General features: G+C 41.1%; 1 protein-coding gene across 2 annotated transcripts in view; it reads right to left on the reverse strand.

Moving 5' to 3' along the window:
• Positions 1-8,317, reverse strand: part of shisa10.1 (shisa family member 10, tandem duplicate 1) — a 29,629-nt gene extending 21,312 nt beyond the window's left edge. The window contains exon 1 of one of the 2 annotated variants that reach the window (XM_042089017.1): positions 7,991-8,317. In XM_042089017.1, coding sequence (XP_041944951.1) covers positions 7,991-8,048 — 58 coding nt within the window. In that variant the 5' untranslated portion in view covers positions 8,049-8,317. The remainder of the gene's footprint in view (positions 1-7,990) is intronic. The other variant, XM_042089018.1, reaches the window with a different exon arrangement.
• Positions 8,318-17,266: the final 8,949 nt, after the last annotated feature.

The following is a 17,266-nucleotide window of genomic DNA, read 5'->3' on the forward strand; positions in this document are numbered from 1 at the left end:
AAATTGTGCATAGACAGTCAATAAAATACTAGTGCAAAGTCAGGCCAATAAAAGGCTTGGGTAGTTCTGTTTGACCTAAGTAAGAAAGAAAGTGGCATAGTGGTGCAAGTTATGTAAGAGCAGCAGAAGTGTTGTGTTTTCAGGACAACAACAACAAGTTGTAAAGTGTGCAAGTGTGCAAGTGGAGTAGTGCAGGCGGCCATTGTGGGTCCAATGTCCAGGATGTTATGTAGCTGAGGGTGGAGGGGGGAGAGGAGGGAGAGAGTTCAGCATCCTTACAGCTTGGTGTATGAAGCTGTTGGTGAGTCTGGTAGTGCGGGAGCGCAGGCTTCTGTACCTCTTCCCAGAGGGCAGTAGATCAAACAGATTGTGAGCGGGGTGACTTGCATCACTCACAATTTTGGTCGCCTTGCGGGTGAGGTGGGTGGTGTAAATGTCCTTCAGGGAGGGGAGTGAAGCACCAATAATCCTTCCAGCTGTGTTCACTATGCGCTGCAGGGCTTTCCTGTTGTATTCAGTGCAGCTTCCGCCCCACACAGCGATACAGCTGGAGAGGATGCTCTCAATGGTGCCTCGGTAGAATGTGGTCACGATGGCTGTTGGAGCACTTGCTCGCCTGAGTTTCCGCAGGAAGTACAGGCGGCGCTGAGCTCTCTTCGCCAGTGATGCAGTGTTGGTGGTCCAGGAGAGGTCTTCACTGATGTGCACCCCCAGGAATTTGGTGCTGCTCGCTCTCTCCACCACAGCACCGTCGATGGTCAGTGGCAGGTGTTGGGTGTGACCTCTCCGGAAGTCAACAACAATCTCTTTGGTCTTGCTGACGTTCAGCAGGAGGTTGTTGTCCCTGCACCACGTGGTCAGATGGTCGACCTCCAGCCTGTATTGAGTCTCGTCGCCCTTGGTGATGAGACCCACCAGAGTCCCACCAGAGTTTTTGAACAAACAAACGAACAAACAAACAACAAAAAAACATGTTGCTTGTTTTTAACATGTTGCTTGTTTTTTTTTTTTTTTTTTTAAATATTATTACATTGTGTGATCAATATGCCAGATTAAATGCACAGGGGTGCAAATAGCATACACTGATATTTGTACCAGACAAGGTACTAATAGAACACATTGCTGTGTGCACCGGGGTACGAATAGCATACACTGATATTTGTACCAGACGGGGTACTAATAGGACACATTACTGTGTGCACCAGGGTACGAATAGGACACATTGCTGTGTGCACCGGGGTACGAATAGAATTCACTTCTTATTGCACCAAGATACGAATAGCATACACTGCTAATTGTACCAGGGGTGCAAATAGCCTTACCCATACAATTATCACGGTTATTGGCATTATTGCAATATCATTAAAATGTGCAAAATTTTATCTTGTCATAAAAGTGGTGTGGTTCCTTTACGACTCGTTGGTGTGAGTTCTGGAGCATCCTATAATCCAACTATCCAACTTGATCTAACTATACTGTACATCATCAGATTTAAATAATAAAGGCTATATTTAACATTCAGCATTTATTTTCTATTTGGCCTGTTATGGAATCATGCACTGAACAATTTAAGCACAGTTCAGCTTTAAAAAACTGAAATATATGCATGCTTAGCATTTTGTGAAGCTACATTGAAAAACTTTGGTTTTAATATTTACAGTTATCTAGACGAGATGTAGACATTTGCTTCAATTTAAAAACCAGATTACTCTGGAACAGCTAATTGTATAGGGGAATGCTTTACACCTTTGTGTTCGGTAAGTTTAGCTGTTTATTCTGATATACGGTTAAGAGTTTGTGAGATATTCCACCACGATGATTTGTGCGTCCATCTGCATCATAGGTCTAAATAGCAGCGTGTCATAGTTTTCCGTGAAGGTGTCGCGGGTCGGATTAAAATAGCCACTTCAAAAGAGAGTGAGAATGAGAATATTAGCCTGTGAAGATACAACGCAGATCCACAGATCTCGCTAGATGTATGTTTATGCAGTCATCCTGAAATAAGCTAGCAGTGGCACATGAAAGCATAGCGACAGTTTCTTAATGATAGTAGCAAAAAGTGAAGTGCTGCGCCAGCGCCTATAGGCTATGCTGCGGGTGGCGGCTGGTAGTTATTGTAGATAACTTCAAATCAGTGTGATTTACCCTTATAGGCTGGTAACGTTACATGATCCCTACAGACACTATTTTTAACAGTCAATACCTGACTGATAAACCGGATCTGACTATTTGTGATATGCAAGCCCTATTTATTTACCCGCCACAGTTGACCAAATTCACCCACCAGTACACAAGTTCACCCGCATTTGGCAGGTGCTAATTTCCATCCCTGGTGCATAAGTATGTGTGTGTGCATGCATAAGTATGTATAGATGGATAGATAAATATAAGATATATATAAATATAAATAAATAAAAAAACACCACTATCCACATAGTGTGCTTAAGGATGATTATGCATGAGGCGCTTACAGTGACAGGGCAGGGACTGACCCTGTGATTCTGTATGCATGGTTTATGCGTATGTGTGTGTGTGTGTCAGTGGCGGCCGGTGGTTAAAAAAAATAACGGAGGAAGAAATGTCCGCTTGATTGGTGTTGTGTGTAATCGCTTGATTTGATCTTGCGTTGTGTGTAGATTTGGACTTTTTATTCCTCTTTGTTTAACCCTTAGAACCTGATTGATGCAAAGTGTGTCAAAAAACACACCCTTTCTTCTGTTACATTGCTCCGGATCTGTTCATCGCAGCGAGATGAAACTTTATTGCTTGACAGAGCAGAAGTGGGGCTTTACAACGAGACTACGCACTTGTCTGTACGATCAAGTATGAAAATTAAAAAAATAAATAAATAAAAAAAAAAATTCATGAAATTAAATCAAATTGCATCATATTTACAGTCTATACTTCTCTGCGTTTACCTGCGCACCCATTACTCTCGTTTGAATTACTCGCGAACCCGTGATCGCATAGATATGGCAAGCATATCAGATGAAAATGGAGACAGGGCTATCCATTGGTACCATGTATATCGATCCTTCTGGCTTATAAAAACAGACGAAGTGACTGCAAAACAATAACGTCATGTACAAAAACCAACGCTGCACACCCATTACTCTCGTTTGAATTACTCGCAGACCCGTGATCGGATAGATATGCCACGCATGTCAGAGGAGACACAGAGCTATCCTTTGATACCAAGTACGTCCTTCTGGGTTATAAACAGACGAAGTGACAGCAAAATAATAACTTAATACAGCTCGACTTACCCCACGTGTTTGTCTGTTTTTGTGGCAAAGCATGTTTATAATCCAACGCTATAGTGTGTTTCTCTATGGCAAAGTATGTTCATAATCCGGTTTTGAGATCCTAGCAAATTCCTGCATGGCATCCGATTCAAGGCTCACATTGCATCCCAGTTTGTTCAACAAAGAAACACCTTTTTTGCCTTTACTTTGTTCATGGCAATGCAGTAAAAAGTTGTTGTAGAGAATCATTATGAGTGCATACACCATAGGCACACACAGGCTAAAATAAAAAAATAGCATTTATTTCTGTAAGGCGCATGCCACATATGTCTGTAAATCGCTCAGCCCCAGAGAATCCCTCCACCATGGCAATGATATTGCCAGATTCAGGACATTCTGCTCTACACACACAGTGGTGAGATACATGTCAAAATATAATAATTTTTATAATACGCTTTTTGTATTTTTATTATTTAAATCAATGCAAGTATTAATACATGGACTTGTGGCAGATTTGGGTAGCCTAGACTCTGCTGAAAAAAACAATATATAGCATGTGTGTATGGCACTTACAATGACCAGGATAAATCCTTCTAACTAAAGATAGTGAAAATGCCCTTAAAACAGCCTAGGGTTCTCCAACAGCAAAGTGGAGAGGCCTCATTCACCTGTGTGGAACTGGCTGGTGAATGTAACGCGTGTAGGCCTGGCTAGATAGGCTACACCATGACCCTTTTTGTGCATCTAGGCCTACTGATCACTGATCGCTGTGGATTACTTTTTTTTCGTGTCATTGGATTACAGCAAAATATGATTTTTTTTTCTTAACATGTCTTAAGGTAATGGCATGATTGCCCTTCATTTCTGCGTTTGGAGAGGCATCAGACTGTAGGTGAACACTTCCTTTGATTCCTGGAGTTCTCACTATGATTTAGGTCTGCCCTGCACTCAATAGCCTACAGTTTGGAGTTTACTTACTTTGCCTTTGTAGAATCGAAATTTGAGTTTTCAATGACTTGTTCTCCTTAAGATAAGCATAACATGAACCGATGCATCTTGTTTTTTAAAACTCCACTCTGCTAGGTGGTTATAGGCTATATAGATCGTTTTTAATAGCAAACAGAAATGTCAAGATGGCAACAGGTCATTACATTCTTTAATTGACAAAATATGATTGTACAAAATATTCAATCAATGTGGCGCAAATGAGGCTATAGAGGCGGTGGATTAATTTATCAAAAGTGAGCAGCAACCACTGGCTAAGCCCCGAATGTTTTCTGCTAGGCGATACCACCCCTGTCTATTGCGTTTCAAGACAGCCATGCTGCATTGGATTTCATAAGGACAAATTGTTAAATTGTTACATTATATAAGGGGTATAAACGGTTCATGTATTCGTATTGAACCGAAACGGTACGGGCGTCACGGTTCGGTGCATCAATTTACACGGAGAATACACGGTATAAAAATACATAAAACTCGTGTGCAGATTAATTGTCACGCGCAATTACTGTTAAGTATCCTACTGTACGAGAGTTACGGGAGTTCTTTAGCGACACTTAACGCTAATCTGTAGCCTCGCCTTAGCTCTGAAGCTCTGATTGGCGCCTATGTTTTTTTTTTGTCAGGTAGTCGGTTGAGTCAGTCAGAGATAGCAGCACTAAGGTGCGACCCACAAGAGTTAGAGGATCCGCTGGTCTCTTTAAGATCGCAAGTTTGAGAACTTCAGTTAGTTACAGGCGAGCGAGAGAGTTGTGGATAAGATGAAACTGTGTGTCGGCGTTGTTCAGCAGTTGTTGGGTATGTGAGTGGAAATATAACATGCTACACATATTCAAAGCCAACACCCAGATGATAGGCTACCAATCACTGAAACGAGAAAAAAAAACTTCCCCTGCGCTTCACAAGCCTTTGGATACACATACAAACAGGGCCAAAACCTATGGCTTAAATTAAACGATTTCGTAATGACAGAAAGCTATGTAAATCGCTTGGTAATTACCTTTATGTTGGGGTAACTTGTAACTTCTCACATGATGAGCTGGTAGTGTTAAGTACATGGACAGTAACAGAAAGTGTCAACGCTAACCAGGCTAATAAACAAACCATGCTACGGTGAGTTAACGTCGAAGGGCAAAGTCACGTGACTTCTAGTTGTAGTCTGTTTATGAAATGAAAGGAGCAATTTCGTTTTTTAAAAGAAGGCAAAATAGTGTGATATTTTCACAGTTAGTAGGCTAGATTATTACTGTACACACACTGAAATATATTGAGGCAAATTGTAGACCCTTCCATATACAACTAAACACAGATGTTGAAGGTCTTGCTTAAGTGGATTTTTAAAAATTATTATTCTATGTGTTCATGCTGTGTTCCCCAAGTGGTAGGTCAGGTCTCAGCTGCTACAATTAGTTTTTTTTTTTTTTGTCTGCCCGCCCCCCCCCCCTGGCTCGAATGTCAAACTCCTAACGTCTAAGCTCCTCCATACAGTAATTTCAGTAATTTTCAATTGCGATAGGGGGTGCTGTTGGCATTTTGACCAAGGGGAACGATTTTGTTCATTCAAAGTGTTCAAATAGTAATATTAACAGTAATTTATCAGATTAGTAATTCACTTTATATATTTTTTTATTTTTCTCTGAAATTTTAAAGGGGGTGTTCCTTCCTTTCCTCAATGAAGGAGCCTCCTCTGGTGTGTGTATATAAGTATGTATGTGTGTGCATAAGTGTGTGTGTGTGCATAAGTATGTATGTATCCGGAAGGCACCGTACGAAACCGGAAGTACCACAACATGTCGTACCCATAGACAGAAAAAGATAGGTCGTACCACCTGTACAGAGAATGTCTAATAAGGGGAGAACTTCCACTCTCGGAAAACTTCTTAATGTGTCCTAATGCAGATATTGGTGACACAGTGTACTGTGGCTTGAATTCAGTGCATGGGGGCAGCAGACAGTTTGTCCAACGACCCAGATGCACTGAATTCAAGCCACAGTACACTGCAGACAGTAAAGCATGGCGGTGCACAATTCATGTTATGGGGATGTTTCTCATACTGTGGTGTTGTGGTGTACCTATTTATCGCACACCAGAGATCATGGATCAGTTTCAATACATCAAAATATTTGAAGAGGTCATGTTGTCTTATGCTGAAGAGGAAATGCCTTTGAAATGGGTGTTTCAACAAGACAATGACCCAAAACACACCAGTAAGCGAGCAAAGTCTTGGTTCCAGACTAACAAGATTGACGTTATGGAGTGGTCAGCCTGATCCCCAGACCTCCATCCTATAGAAAACGTGTGGGATGACATAAAAAATTCTGTTTCTGAGGCAAAACCCAGAAATGCAGAGGAATTGTGGAATGTAGTTCAATCGTCCTGGGCTGGAATACCTGTTCACAGGTGCCAGTAGTTGGTCGACTCCATGCAACACAGATGTGAAGCAATTCTCAGAAATAAGGGTAATGCAACTAGATATTAGTGCAGTGATTCAAAGTAAAGCAAAATCTTTAGACATTTTTCAGTTTATAGGCTACATTAAATGTTTAAGTTTGTAAAGCAAAATGCAAACACTGCTATTTTCTGAACAGCCTAACATTCCTTTTTCTTCACTTTCTGTAAAGGTATAACACAAACTTTAATTATTAATTATTTTGGTCATGTTTTGATTTGAAATTGAATGTGCCGTGTTCCCAGTGCATTGATATTATGGAATTAACAGCTATTCTAAGAATTTTGAGCTTTATTCTTTTTTTTTTTAAACGCACTGCTATTATTCTGCACACAGCTGTACATACTTAACACACACATCTACTTGCAAGTATATGCATGCCAGTATGGTTGTGTGCAAGTGCTAGTACCAGTATCTGTGTGTGTGTGCATGTGAAGTATTCATTTAAGGCCTAAATGGCCCCTCATAAAAAATCCTTGAACCGTGCATCACTACACTACAGCCTGTTTTCACACACTGTAGCCTACTTAAAGGTGATTTGATGTGACTGCATTGGAACTAATGCAGTCTTATCTAGTTTCACCATAATTTCAGTTTGATATTGATTAAAATAAGTTTCTAATTAACTGAATGTTCTGTGCACTATTAAAATACATTTTGTATTGCCTACTGCGTGAAATAAATTGCATCCAAAAATACAAATGGGATAGCGGATAATGTGCACATAAAATAGAAAAATATCCAGAAGACAACTGGTTAATATACTGTAAGCTACTGGCACCTTTTTTTGTTCAAGCTTGTAAATAGCGACCCTGCAGGATTCTTGATTTTAAAATCTGCAACTTGTCTTTAGATGTGGAAGGTGTCAATCTAATCTGGGCAGCAAAAAGAAAATAAGATTCTGAGTGACTTCCTGATGATTGTAATTTCATTAACGTTGCAAAGGGTCAAGACCAATCTTTACATGTATTTACGTTACAAGGTCAATATTTGAAAAATACTCAAATACTCAAAAATAACTTTACATTATCACTAATGTTAACATAATCTTAATGTTGACGTTTCATTGACTTCCTATGGTTGCTGTACCCTTGGATTTATGCTGACATGATATACTTTAAGGGCCAAATATGAGGAAACAAAACCTTACACTGATGGTCTTCTTTAAGTTAGCTAGCTAGCTAGCCACCTTTAGCCAAGACTGACTGGAGTTTTATTTGACACCAAGCAGCAAACGACATTATAAACTCCGACCCCACAAATGAGTTAGTAGTTAACGTCTGTAAATCTTACCTGCTGAAATTGTTAAGACGGTCCCCAAAAACACTAGAACATAAACGACCAACGCCATCGTCAAGACTTGAGGTCTTCTTGTCTTCTGACTTCAATTTGGTAGGCTACTGCGAATGAGAAAGTGTTTTTTTGTGTAATGTAATATGATACGTTTCTAGCTACGCCCTGTCTGCGTGAGTTGTCTTGTCCTCACAACGGAACCAAAATGAGCCGGTGATCGCACACAGGGTCTTTATTGGACAGGCAAAAAAAAAAAAAAAACCTCGCTGGTCATCCCCAAGGATATATCCCTAGTGCTTGCCCCAGGATAACAGAGACTTTCTAATGAGGAGACACAAAACTCAAAATAGAAATGCATGGGGTTAGTTTGTAACACAATCCCATCCCTTCCGCAGCGAAAAAGTCGACACGTGATTACATTGTGCCAATCATGTGGTGTGGTTGTGATACATCTAGTCCAGTCATTTTATGAAAAAAGGTTGAACAAATTGCAACAGAACAAACTTAACTGATTGTGTAACCTCAATATGTCTTGAGTAAGGGAAAAAAAGCCCCGAAGAATCTCAATAGGGGAAAGTTTAGAAAAAGGCCCAAATATAGCCTACCCTATTCATGCGCCTATTTTTTTGGGGGGGAATTAACCTTTACATATCACCATGAAAATTACTGAGTTGAAAATGTTTTAGGCCTACACATTTTTTAAAATGGTTTGTTAACATGGGCAAACAGTACTTTCATTGACTAACCGCCTTGCGTTAACCGCTCTCATTTGCATAAAGTTCTGCAGATCCCAACTTCCTTACCCGGAAGTAGAAGAATCGACGTAGGCTGGAGGGACCACCTCTCTGCTAACTCCCATAGAAGCCCATTCATTCTAAGATTTTTTTGATATACCATAACTTTATATAACATATATCCTGTGCTGATATTGTAGCTTCTGTGTAATCCACATAAACACTACAAAGGCAAAACAGACTCCACTACCTCGTCCGTAACGTTGGTTACCCGTAAGAAGAATGGTTAGCTTGTTCAGTTGGAGGGAAGCTAGCTTTGACGTAATCTCTCTTTCGCGCCATAGGGAGGTAACCGTATTGTTTGGATAAGAAGCTCAGTCCACCTTACTGTCTATGACGGTAACTCATAAGCAAAACCTAGCATACACGACCGTATGTTAAGGTAAAGCATTACACAGAGGCAACCTAATAATAATAAAAAAGTAAACCTAATTAAAAAAAAAAAACGGCAGTAATCATTTCAGAGGTTTTCGATGGATTGACCGTAGGTCGGAAAAGTGGAAAGAAGATTAACTTCGACGTCAAGTGACTTTAACGCGCCCGCAAAGCATTCCGGGAAGGCAGCACTGCATTTGAAAATATGTCACGCGTCAAAAAGGTGGGCGAAGCCCATCTTTATGCAAATGAATCCGTTGAACGCGAGGCGACTCTCCAATGAAAGGACGAGGTTGTAGGTCCTTTGTTCTACCACAACGGTGCCTGTGAAACTTTGGACATAGGAACATTATCTTTAAGCTAGCCTCTCTCCACATCAAGGTTTGCAGGCTAACTTTTAGCTTTGAAATTTCGGTCAACATTTAAGCTATAAATATCAGTTAAACAAGCAGCACATAAACCTCAAAGAACAATAACAGTATCTACTAGTGCAGTTGCAGGGCTCTACAGTGTGCCCATTTCACTCGCACATGCGAGTAAAAATGATGCCGTGCGAGTGCAAAAAAATATTTAGGCGCACTGGTGCGAATGACTTATAACCATGTCAATGTTTGTCTATAAAATACACCGCAACATCAAGAAACATTACTGGTGCAAACCATAGAATCACGTCGCGAATGCAGCATAAGAACTACACCTCCCATCAACGTTAGCAGTTTCGCGTTGTGACTCGCTAGTAGTCGCTTCTATCAAATCCAAGAGCGCGCAGAAAAAGCGGAAAGTTAGACTAGCCAGCCAAGATGCAAAGATTGAAGAAATTAGTTCTTCTATCCACCGAATTCATTGGATATAGTTGGAACAGGATGAGATTCTGAGAATGCAGTGAGAGAAGGAAAGGTAACCTAACATGCCTTTTAGCCCAGTTGATGTATTGGCTGCAATATGCAAAATATAGCTGTAGCGAACCGGCACAAAAGTAGCCTCCCGTAATAATCCCATTTTATTCAAAGGTAGAACGCTACTGACAACTCCAGGCTTCCACGCATGCTTGTTTGTTTACACCGAATACAAGCTGGAGTGCAAAACGAAAGTAGGCCTAACGTTTGCCTACTGCCCCCATCAATGCAGATATTTCAAATAAAAACTAAAAGTATAAAACATATATCCTTGATTAGCCTATGTTGGGTTTTGTGGAAGAGAAAATGGACTGTTTTAGTAGTAGTATTAGGCAGTATGCTGTCAGATAGGTCATCATGGGCATATTTGGATTAGCTATAGATGGATTCACAAATAAATAAATTAGCCTACATTTGGCAGGATACTTAATAAACAGGCTAAATGCAAATATGGCAATGTATTATATTATTTTACATTAACAAAATGTAGGAAAATAGAACAGACTGAAAATAAAGTAGGCATTGATCTTTAAAATCCTGTTTCCTGTAGCCTAAATGTTGTCAGTCATTCTTAATATTTGCAATTGGTGCACTGGCATGTTTAACTGTTATCTGCAGTATAATGTTACATTATGTGTAAGTTAAGTACAGAACTGACTGCGCCCAAATTTTTGTCTGTGCTCCTAAATTTTTTTACTTCAGTGCTCCTGAAAATAAATGTTAGTGTAGAGCCCTGAGTTGGTATAGGAAATGCATATGCCAATTAAAAAAACGTCGTACCTTCGTCTACTTACCACTGACAATATCAGGCAGAAAGCAATGGAAGTGAATGGGGCTAAAGCCGTGTCATGTCAAAGTTAGGAACTTTTGAGCTCAGCATAACGTGGAAGTAGCCGGGAAAAAGCGCCGCCATTGTTTCCTATGGATGTCTATGGGAGTGTCGCCACTCTGTTTTATCTACCGCTCTGCAAGTTAGCTCTGGGGTAGCAAAAATCTAAGTTTGCCGTCTTAACGTACAGGAGACCACAGGAGCACTCAAGGAAGAGGGCAAAAGTGTGTTGAGCAAAACGTCTGCATTTCAGACTTCATCCCCGCGAGAGTTTAACAGGTGCGATCATTCAAAAACAACATTTTATTTTCCCATAGGAAAAATTGCAAGATACCGGATCTCAAAGATGGCAGATTTTTTGTAGGCGAATTTCAGAGGTCTATGGCCCTATCACGTCTTTGAACTGACATCATGAGGGCGGGTTTCATCGTGTGCAGACCGTGGAAAGACAACTGCAAGATCCATAGACAGTAAAAGAAATGGACGAACAGACTCCGTCGTTCTCAATGATAGGACACTGAGTCAAATTGAACGATTTTTCAGTTGGTCCCCCGAGTATTGCGCAGACTCGCACTTAATTTTGTGACGTTAGCCATCAAACTGAATCTTGTAACTCATATGATAGATACACAGAAATTCTTCTCACACTTCCTTCGCCTTCAAAGTCATCAAAGTTAAACATTTATTTATGTATTATTATTAATAATATCATCTTCACAAGTGATATCAAGTTGTGTTAATTTTAAAACTACCACACATGATCATCTTCAAAAAAGTTATAGCCTTGAAGCTAATCTTCTTTCCACTTTTCTGACCTACGGTCAATCCATCGAAAACCTCTGAAATGATTATCGTTAGACTTGCCGCTATGCTTTACCTTAACATACAATGCTATTGTAGGCTACATAGCTTTGTTCATGAGTTTCCGTGCGGGCTGGACTACGTTTCTTATCCAAACAATACAGTTATCTCCCTTCGGTGCGTTAGCTTTCTTTAACCGGACATGCTAAACATTCTTCTTACGGGAACCTAATTTTACGTACGAGGTAGTCGAGTCTTGTTTTGCCTTTTATTGTTTATGTAGATAACACAGAAGCTACAATATCGGCACAGGATATATGCTATATGAAGTTATGGTATTTTAAAAAAAATCCTAAAATGAATGGGCTTCTATGGGGGTTAGCAGAGAAGTGGTCCCTCCAGCCACCATTGATTCTTTTACTTCCAGGAATTCGCCTGCCCCCTTGGCAAGATCTGGCTGCAGGTGTAACGGATGCCAGCTAGCTTAGCTGCGCTTGTGGAACGTTGGTAAACCTCACTCCCCGACACCTCAAGAGTGCTGCTGGCATGCGAACCAGTAGCCTGGGCTTTTGGCTCAATTGTTAGCGTGCTCGCCTCCCGATCCGAGGTGCTGCTGTTTCGCGGGTTCGAGTCTGGGCGTGTGCAGGGCTGAATCGCGCAGGTTCAACACAACGCAGGTTACACAGGCGAAGACTCCCGCAATATTTTAAGGTCATGTGACATGGTGACGCGGTGCTAAGTCCCTCCCCGACTGCCAGAAGTCGGACAGGACTTCTAACCAGTATGCATTACATCCATCCCAGTATGCATTGTGTTCAACCCAGCATGCATCACATCAAGTCAGATCTGAGCAGATCTGCATCAAGTCGAACAATCCTATGCACAAATCCGGCAAAACACGCCACCGAAGTCACGCCCTTCTACTTCCGGTCCATGGGACTTATCTTTCGTAAAAATATGAACTGGAGGCAATGGAGAGATAACAATGATTTTTTGGTCCCGTTCGAATTGTGCCACGAATTTCACATGATGTGTGTGAATTTAAAAGATAATTTTTCACGTCAAGAAAGTACTGTTGTTCGATAGACTTAAAAAGTTATTTTGGTTTTGTACGAATCTCCTCAGTGGACTACATCTCTCGTCTCGATGTACATCACCAACGTAATGAAACCACAAGACTAGCTGTTTGGCTAGTTGACGGTTACATCTTGCTGCCTGCTACAGTGCAACCGGAAAGTTTTCAGACCCTTTCAAGTTTTCTACATTTTGTTATTTTTCAGACTCATCTTAAAATGGATTCCATTATTTTTTTCTCATCAATCTACACACAATACTCCAACACTCCACCAAAAAGCAGGTGTTTGGAGTGTTTTCGTAAATTTATAAAAAATAAAAGACTGAAATATTCCATTTACATACTGTAAGTATTCAGACCCTTTGTTATGACGCTTGCAATTGAGCTCTGGTGCCTCCTACTTCTATCAATGGTCCTTGAGATGCTTCTACAACTTGATTGGAGTCCACCTGTGCCTAAATGAATTCACTGGAATTTATTAGGAGAGGCACACATCCCTTTATATATGGTCTCACAGTTGATGGTGTATGTGAGAGTGAAAACCAAGCCACAAGGTGAAGAGAATGGTCCGTAGACATGCGAGACAGTGTTGTGTGAAGACACAGATCTGGCAAAGGATACAACAACATTTCTGCAGCATTATAAGTGCCCAAGAGCACGGTAGCCTCCATTATTTTCAAATGGAAAAGTTTGGAACAACCAACAGTCTTCCTAGATCTGGCCGCTCAGCCAAACTGAGTAATCCAAGACGGATAGCCTTGGTCAGACAGGTAACCAAGGACCCAATGGTCACTATTAGTGACATCCAGAGTTCCTTTGAGAGGATGAGAGAAGCGTAAAGAAGGACAAACATCAGTGCAGCTCAGTGCCTGGTTTCTTCCACACACACCGTTGGGAATTGTAGCCAAATAGTCTTCGTTTCATCAGACCAGATGATTTTACTTCTCAGAGTTTACTTCTGAGAGTTGTTCATGTGCTTTTTTGGAAACTCCCGGCAAAAAATGGCTTCCATCTGTTCACTCTACCATAAAGGCCTGATTGGTGGAGTGATGCACTGATGTTTGTCCTTCTTTACGCTTCTCTCATCCTTATTAGAGACCACCAGAATCCGCTGATATAGGCTACCCGGACGATATTCTCTATAAAGATATAGATTGTCAGCTGAGGGAATTCGTTATCTTTGTCAGATGAGTCACCCGTCATAGATATATATATATATATCTGGCGGTCTCTAAAACGGTCTCGCCCTGCGAAGAGAGCCCCTCACGATTGGCGCTCCAATGTCGTATGGATCATCCGGGTACGCTGACATTGTCTCGGGAGAAATTGTTAGTGGAGGGGTGGTACTTATAAAGGGTGTGGTTAACGGAAACCTCGGGTTAACCAAGAACATGGCATGGCAGCATACCTTGGTTAAAACCTATCCACCTTTCATAGTACGGGTTAATCGGGAAGTTACGCCACACGTGATCAAGTTACTCTCGAAGTTACCCAGATAAGCCAGTAACCCCGCTTCGTAGTACAGGCCCCAGATCTATGCTGTTCTGTGGTGCTTTCTGCCTCGTAGATGAGGACGCATGTTTTTGTGACGTTGCATAGAAATCCATGTATACCCAATGTTTAGCTCCGTTGTGGTAGACCTGGTGCTAGGGCTGAGTTGTGTTTCTAAAGTCATAGCAAGTGACCTACAGGCTGAAATGAGGTCAGTTCAGAGATGCTTGTTATCCGGCAGAAATAAAAAACAATATTCTAGCCTCTGTAGCTCTGTGCTAGTACTTCACACAGCTATTCTGATTGTTTCCTAGCTTTCTAAAGAGTCAAGCATTTGATGGTAGGCAAAACTAGGTGGGAACAGTGGCCTCAGAAGTAGGCACAGTGCAATTTCAGGAGGAAAAGCCTAAAAATGCCCATCCCATATGAAGTTAATGAAGACGAAAGAGTGAATGGCGGGCAAGCTGAGGCGAACTGGGTGATAAGGAAGGCGGCCAAGGGCCCGGCGGTAATTGTAAAGCGATTTACAAAAGATTCACTGAACAAAAGTGCTGTGGTACTTGAAGATTTAGCTAAAAATGTGGAGAATGCAATGCAATGAAGTATTTTGGGTGATGTGGAGGGACAAGCTAGCCTGGAGGACCAGACCCAATCTGAAAGATTAAGGGTCTGGCCACGAATAACGTAATGGCCCAACTCGAGGGGCGGCACCAAGCACGCATTTGAAAATCTTGCACGCAATTGGATAACATTATACGACCAACGTTAACTGACTGATTCCAGACTGATTGGGATAACACTACGTCTGTCATCTGTTTAGCTCGCCTCTGGCCCGCCTATATCAGATACACAGATGTGATTGGTTCCTCGTGATCCAAGGGGCAAAAGTAACATGCATCATTACTCATTGCCAGAGTCTCTCGCTGAGCAAATTGATATTGTGCTCCCGCGAGAACTCTGGATTCCAGGGTAGGGATAAGCCGACAGCAGAGCAAATGCTCGGCCGGCTACCTCCGAGGGAACGAGAGAGAAAATAAGATGCACGTTTAAAATAACATTTTGAATTGCGTGTCCCGAGTCCCGACAAAAGCCATTCGGAACGCTAAAATGTGTCGGTTTACACCAACCACACCAAGTGTGGTATTATTATTGCCCGATCATTAACTAAACCCAAAGATTATAGCCTAAAGCATCCAGCGTATGATTTCGATAATGTGTGTGTGTGTGCACGAGTGTCAGTCAATCGTAACAGTCTACATAATCTTTGCAGACAACCTTAAAGTGAATCTATGTAAACATTGTTGCAATGCCTCGTCATATCTGCCTCGTTTTAACGGTTAGGACAATGCTGAAGAGAAAGTCATCATTCTCAAAATAACCTATGGCTGAGTTTTGTTTTCATGCATGTCTGTTTAGGAGACAGACTCGTAAATCCTGAAATTATGGCCGGGGTCTTTTATTTACTTAGGCTGTGCAAAGCACAGGCCTTTATTTGGGTCAGGCTTGTATTCGAGGCAGGCCTTTATTTCTTATGTGCGTTTTATTGCCTTCTCTTGTATTGTGAGACATGCGTTTCCTTTGGAGCATCATACCGGTAGGCTATCAAAAGCAGAAGATGTTCGGTTTGGTTTGGGATTTAATTTACGTTTGGATTGTTTGATTATATTGCTAAATGTTGGAACTGATGGGCACTGAAATCTGAGGGGTATTTGATGGTTCACTGTCAAGTTTCATTTAGTTGAACGAGTGTCGGGATTTTCACCCACTGTTTATTGCGAGACATGGCATCCGCTTTCATTCATTCATTGAGTGTTAAGTGCTGCAAAGGAAACCTTAATTCACAGAGAACTGTGTCTGCCCTACCCTCCTTTCGGGGGGTCCAGTCCAGCGGGGGGGCTACAGATCAAAACGAAAAATGACGGTTCCATGCTATCCATGTGGAGGTACATGCCCACCAAGTTTTGTGTACCCCGGTCTTTCAGTGTCCCGGGAATCCTTGTTGGTGTATGTCACTAAATGTACACATAAATTATTTTATTGTAAGGCCCCCCATGAACGAAAGTACACAAAACTTGGCATGCATTCGGAGGGTGTCATAATGATCCTACACTTTTAATTTCGTGCAGTTTTGACCTTGTCAGCCAGAGATATTGTGATGAAAACACCTAATTTTTTGCTTTTTAATTTTTAACTAGGTGGCGCTATACATGAAATAAGTGGTAATGGGATGGGTTGACATGCCCCCTTAAGACCAACATACATAAAAAAGGTGGACCTCCTAGGCCCTACGGTTCTCGAGATATTCACAGAAAACTGTCTCCGGCCACCTACAGGCCAGTTGGTGTATAGTAACATAAATTAATTTATTGTGTGGCCCCCCATGAATGGAATTCCACAAAACTTGGCGTGCATACAGAGGGTGTCATAATGATCCTACACTTCCAATTTCGTGCAGTTTTGACTATGTTAGGTCACAGATACCTTCAATTACAACACCTCATTTTTACTTTTTTGTGTTTAACTAGGTGGCGCTATACATGAAATGAGTGGTTATGGAATGGGTTGACATGGCCCCTTGAGATCAACGATCAACATACAAAAAAAAAATGGTCCTCCTAAACCAGGGGTCTCAAACTCAAATGAGCTGGGGGCCAATTCTGCCAACGTCATCTGATTGGAGGGCCGGCTGAAAATGCAATGTTCTTTTTTTCAAATACCATACAAAACTGCAAAAAGAAAGTGCAAGTGTTTTTATCTAGTTTTAGACACCTGTGCTAGCAACCTTAGTTTATAAATAAAATAATGATAAAATAAATATTAATACAAATTATAAAATAAATGAAAAACATAAAAAACAGGTATGTGTGTGTGTTTCACACCAAATAAAAATATTTCCTCTCATAACTTTTTTAAATCTGGCAAACTAGGCATCAGGGTTAAGAAAGCAACACCATTGGATTTTTATATCAAAATTTAAAAGGCCATGGCTTGAAAGTGGTCAGAGATAAAGTTATA

The sequence above is a fragment of the Alosa sapidissima genome, chromosome 4, assembly GCF_018492685.1.
Source record: "Alosa sapidissima isolate fAloSap1 chromosome 4, fAloSap1.pri, whole genome shotgun sequence".
Lineage (NCBI taxonomy): Eukaryota > Metazoa > Chordata > Actinopteri > Clupeiformes > Clupeidae > Alosa > Alosa sapidissima.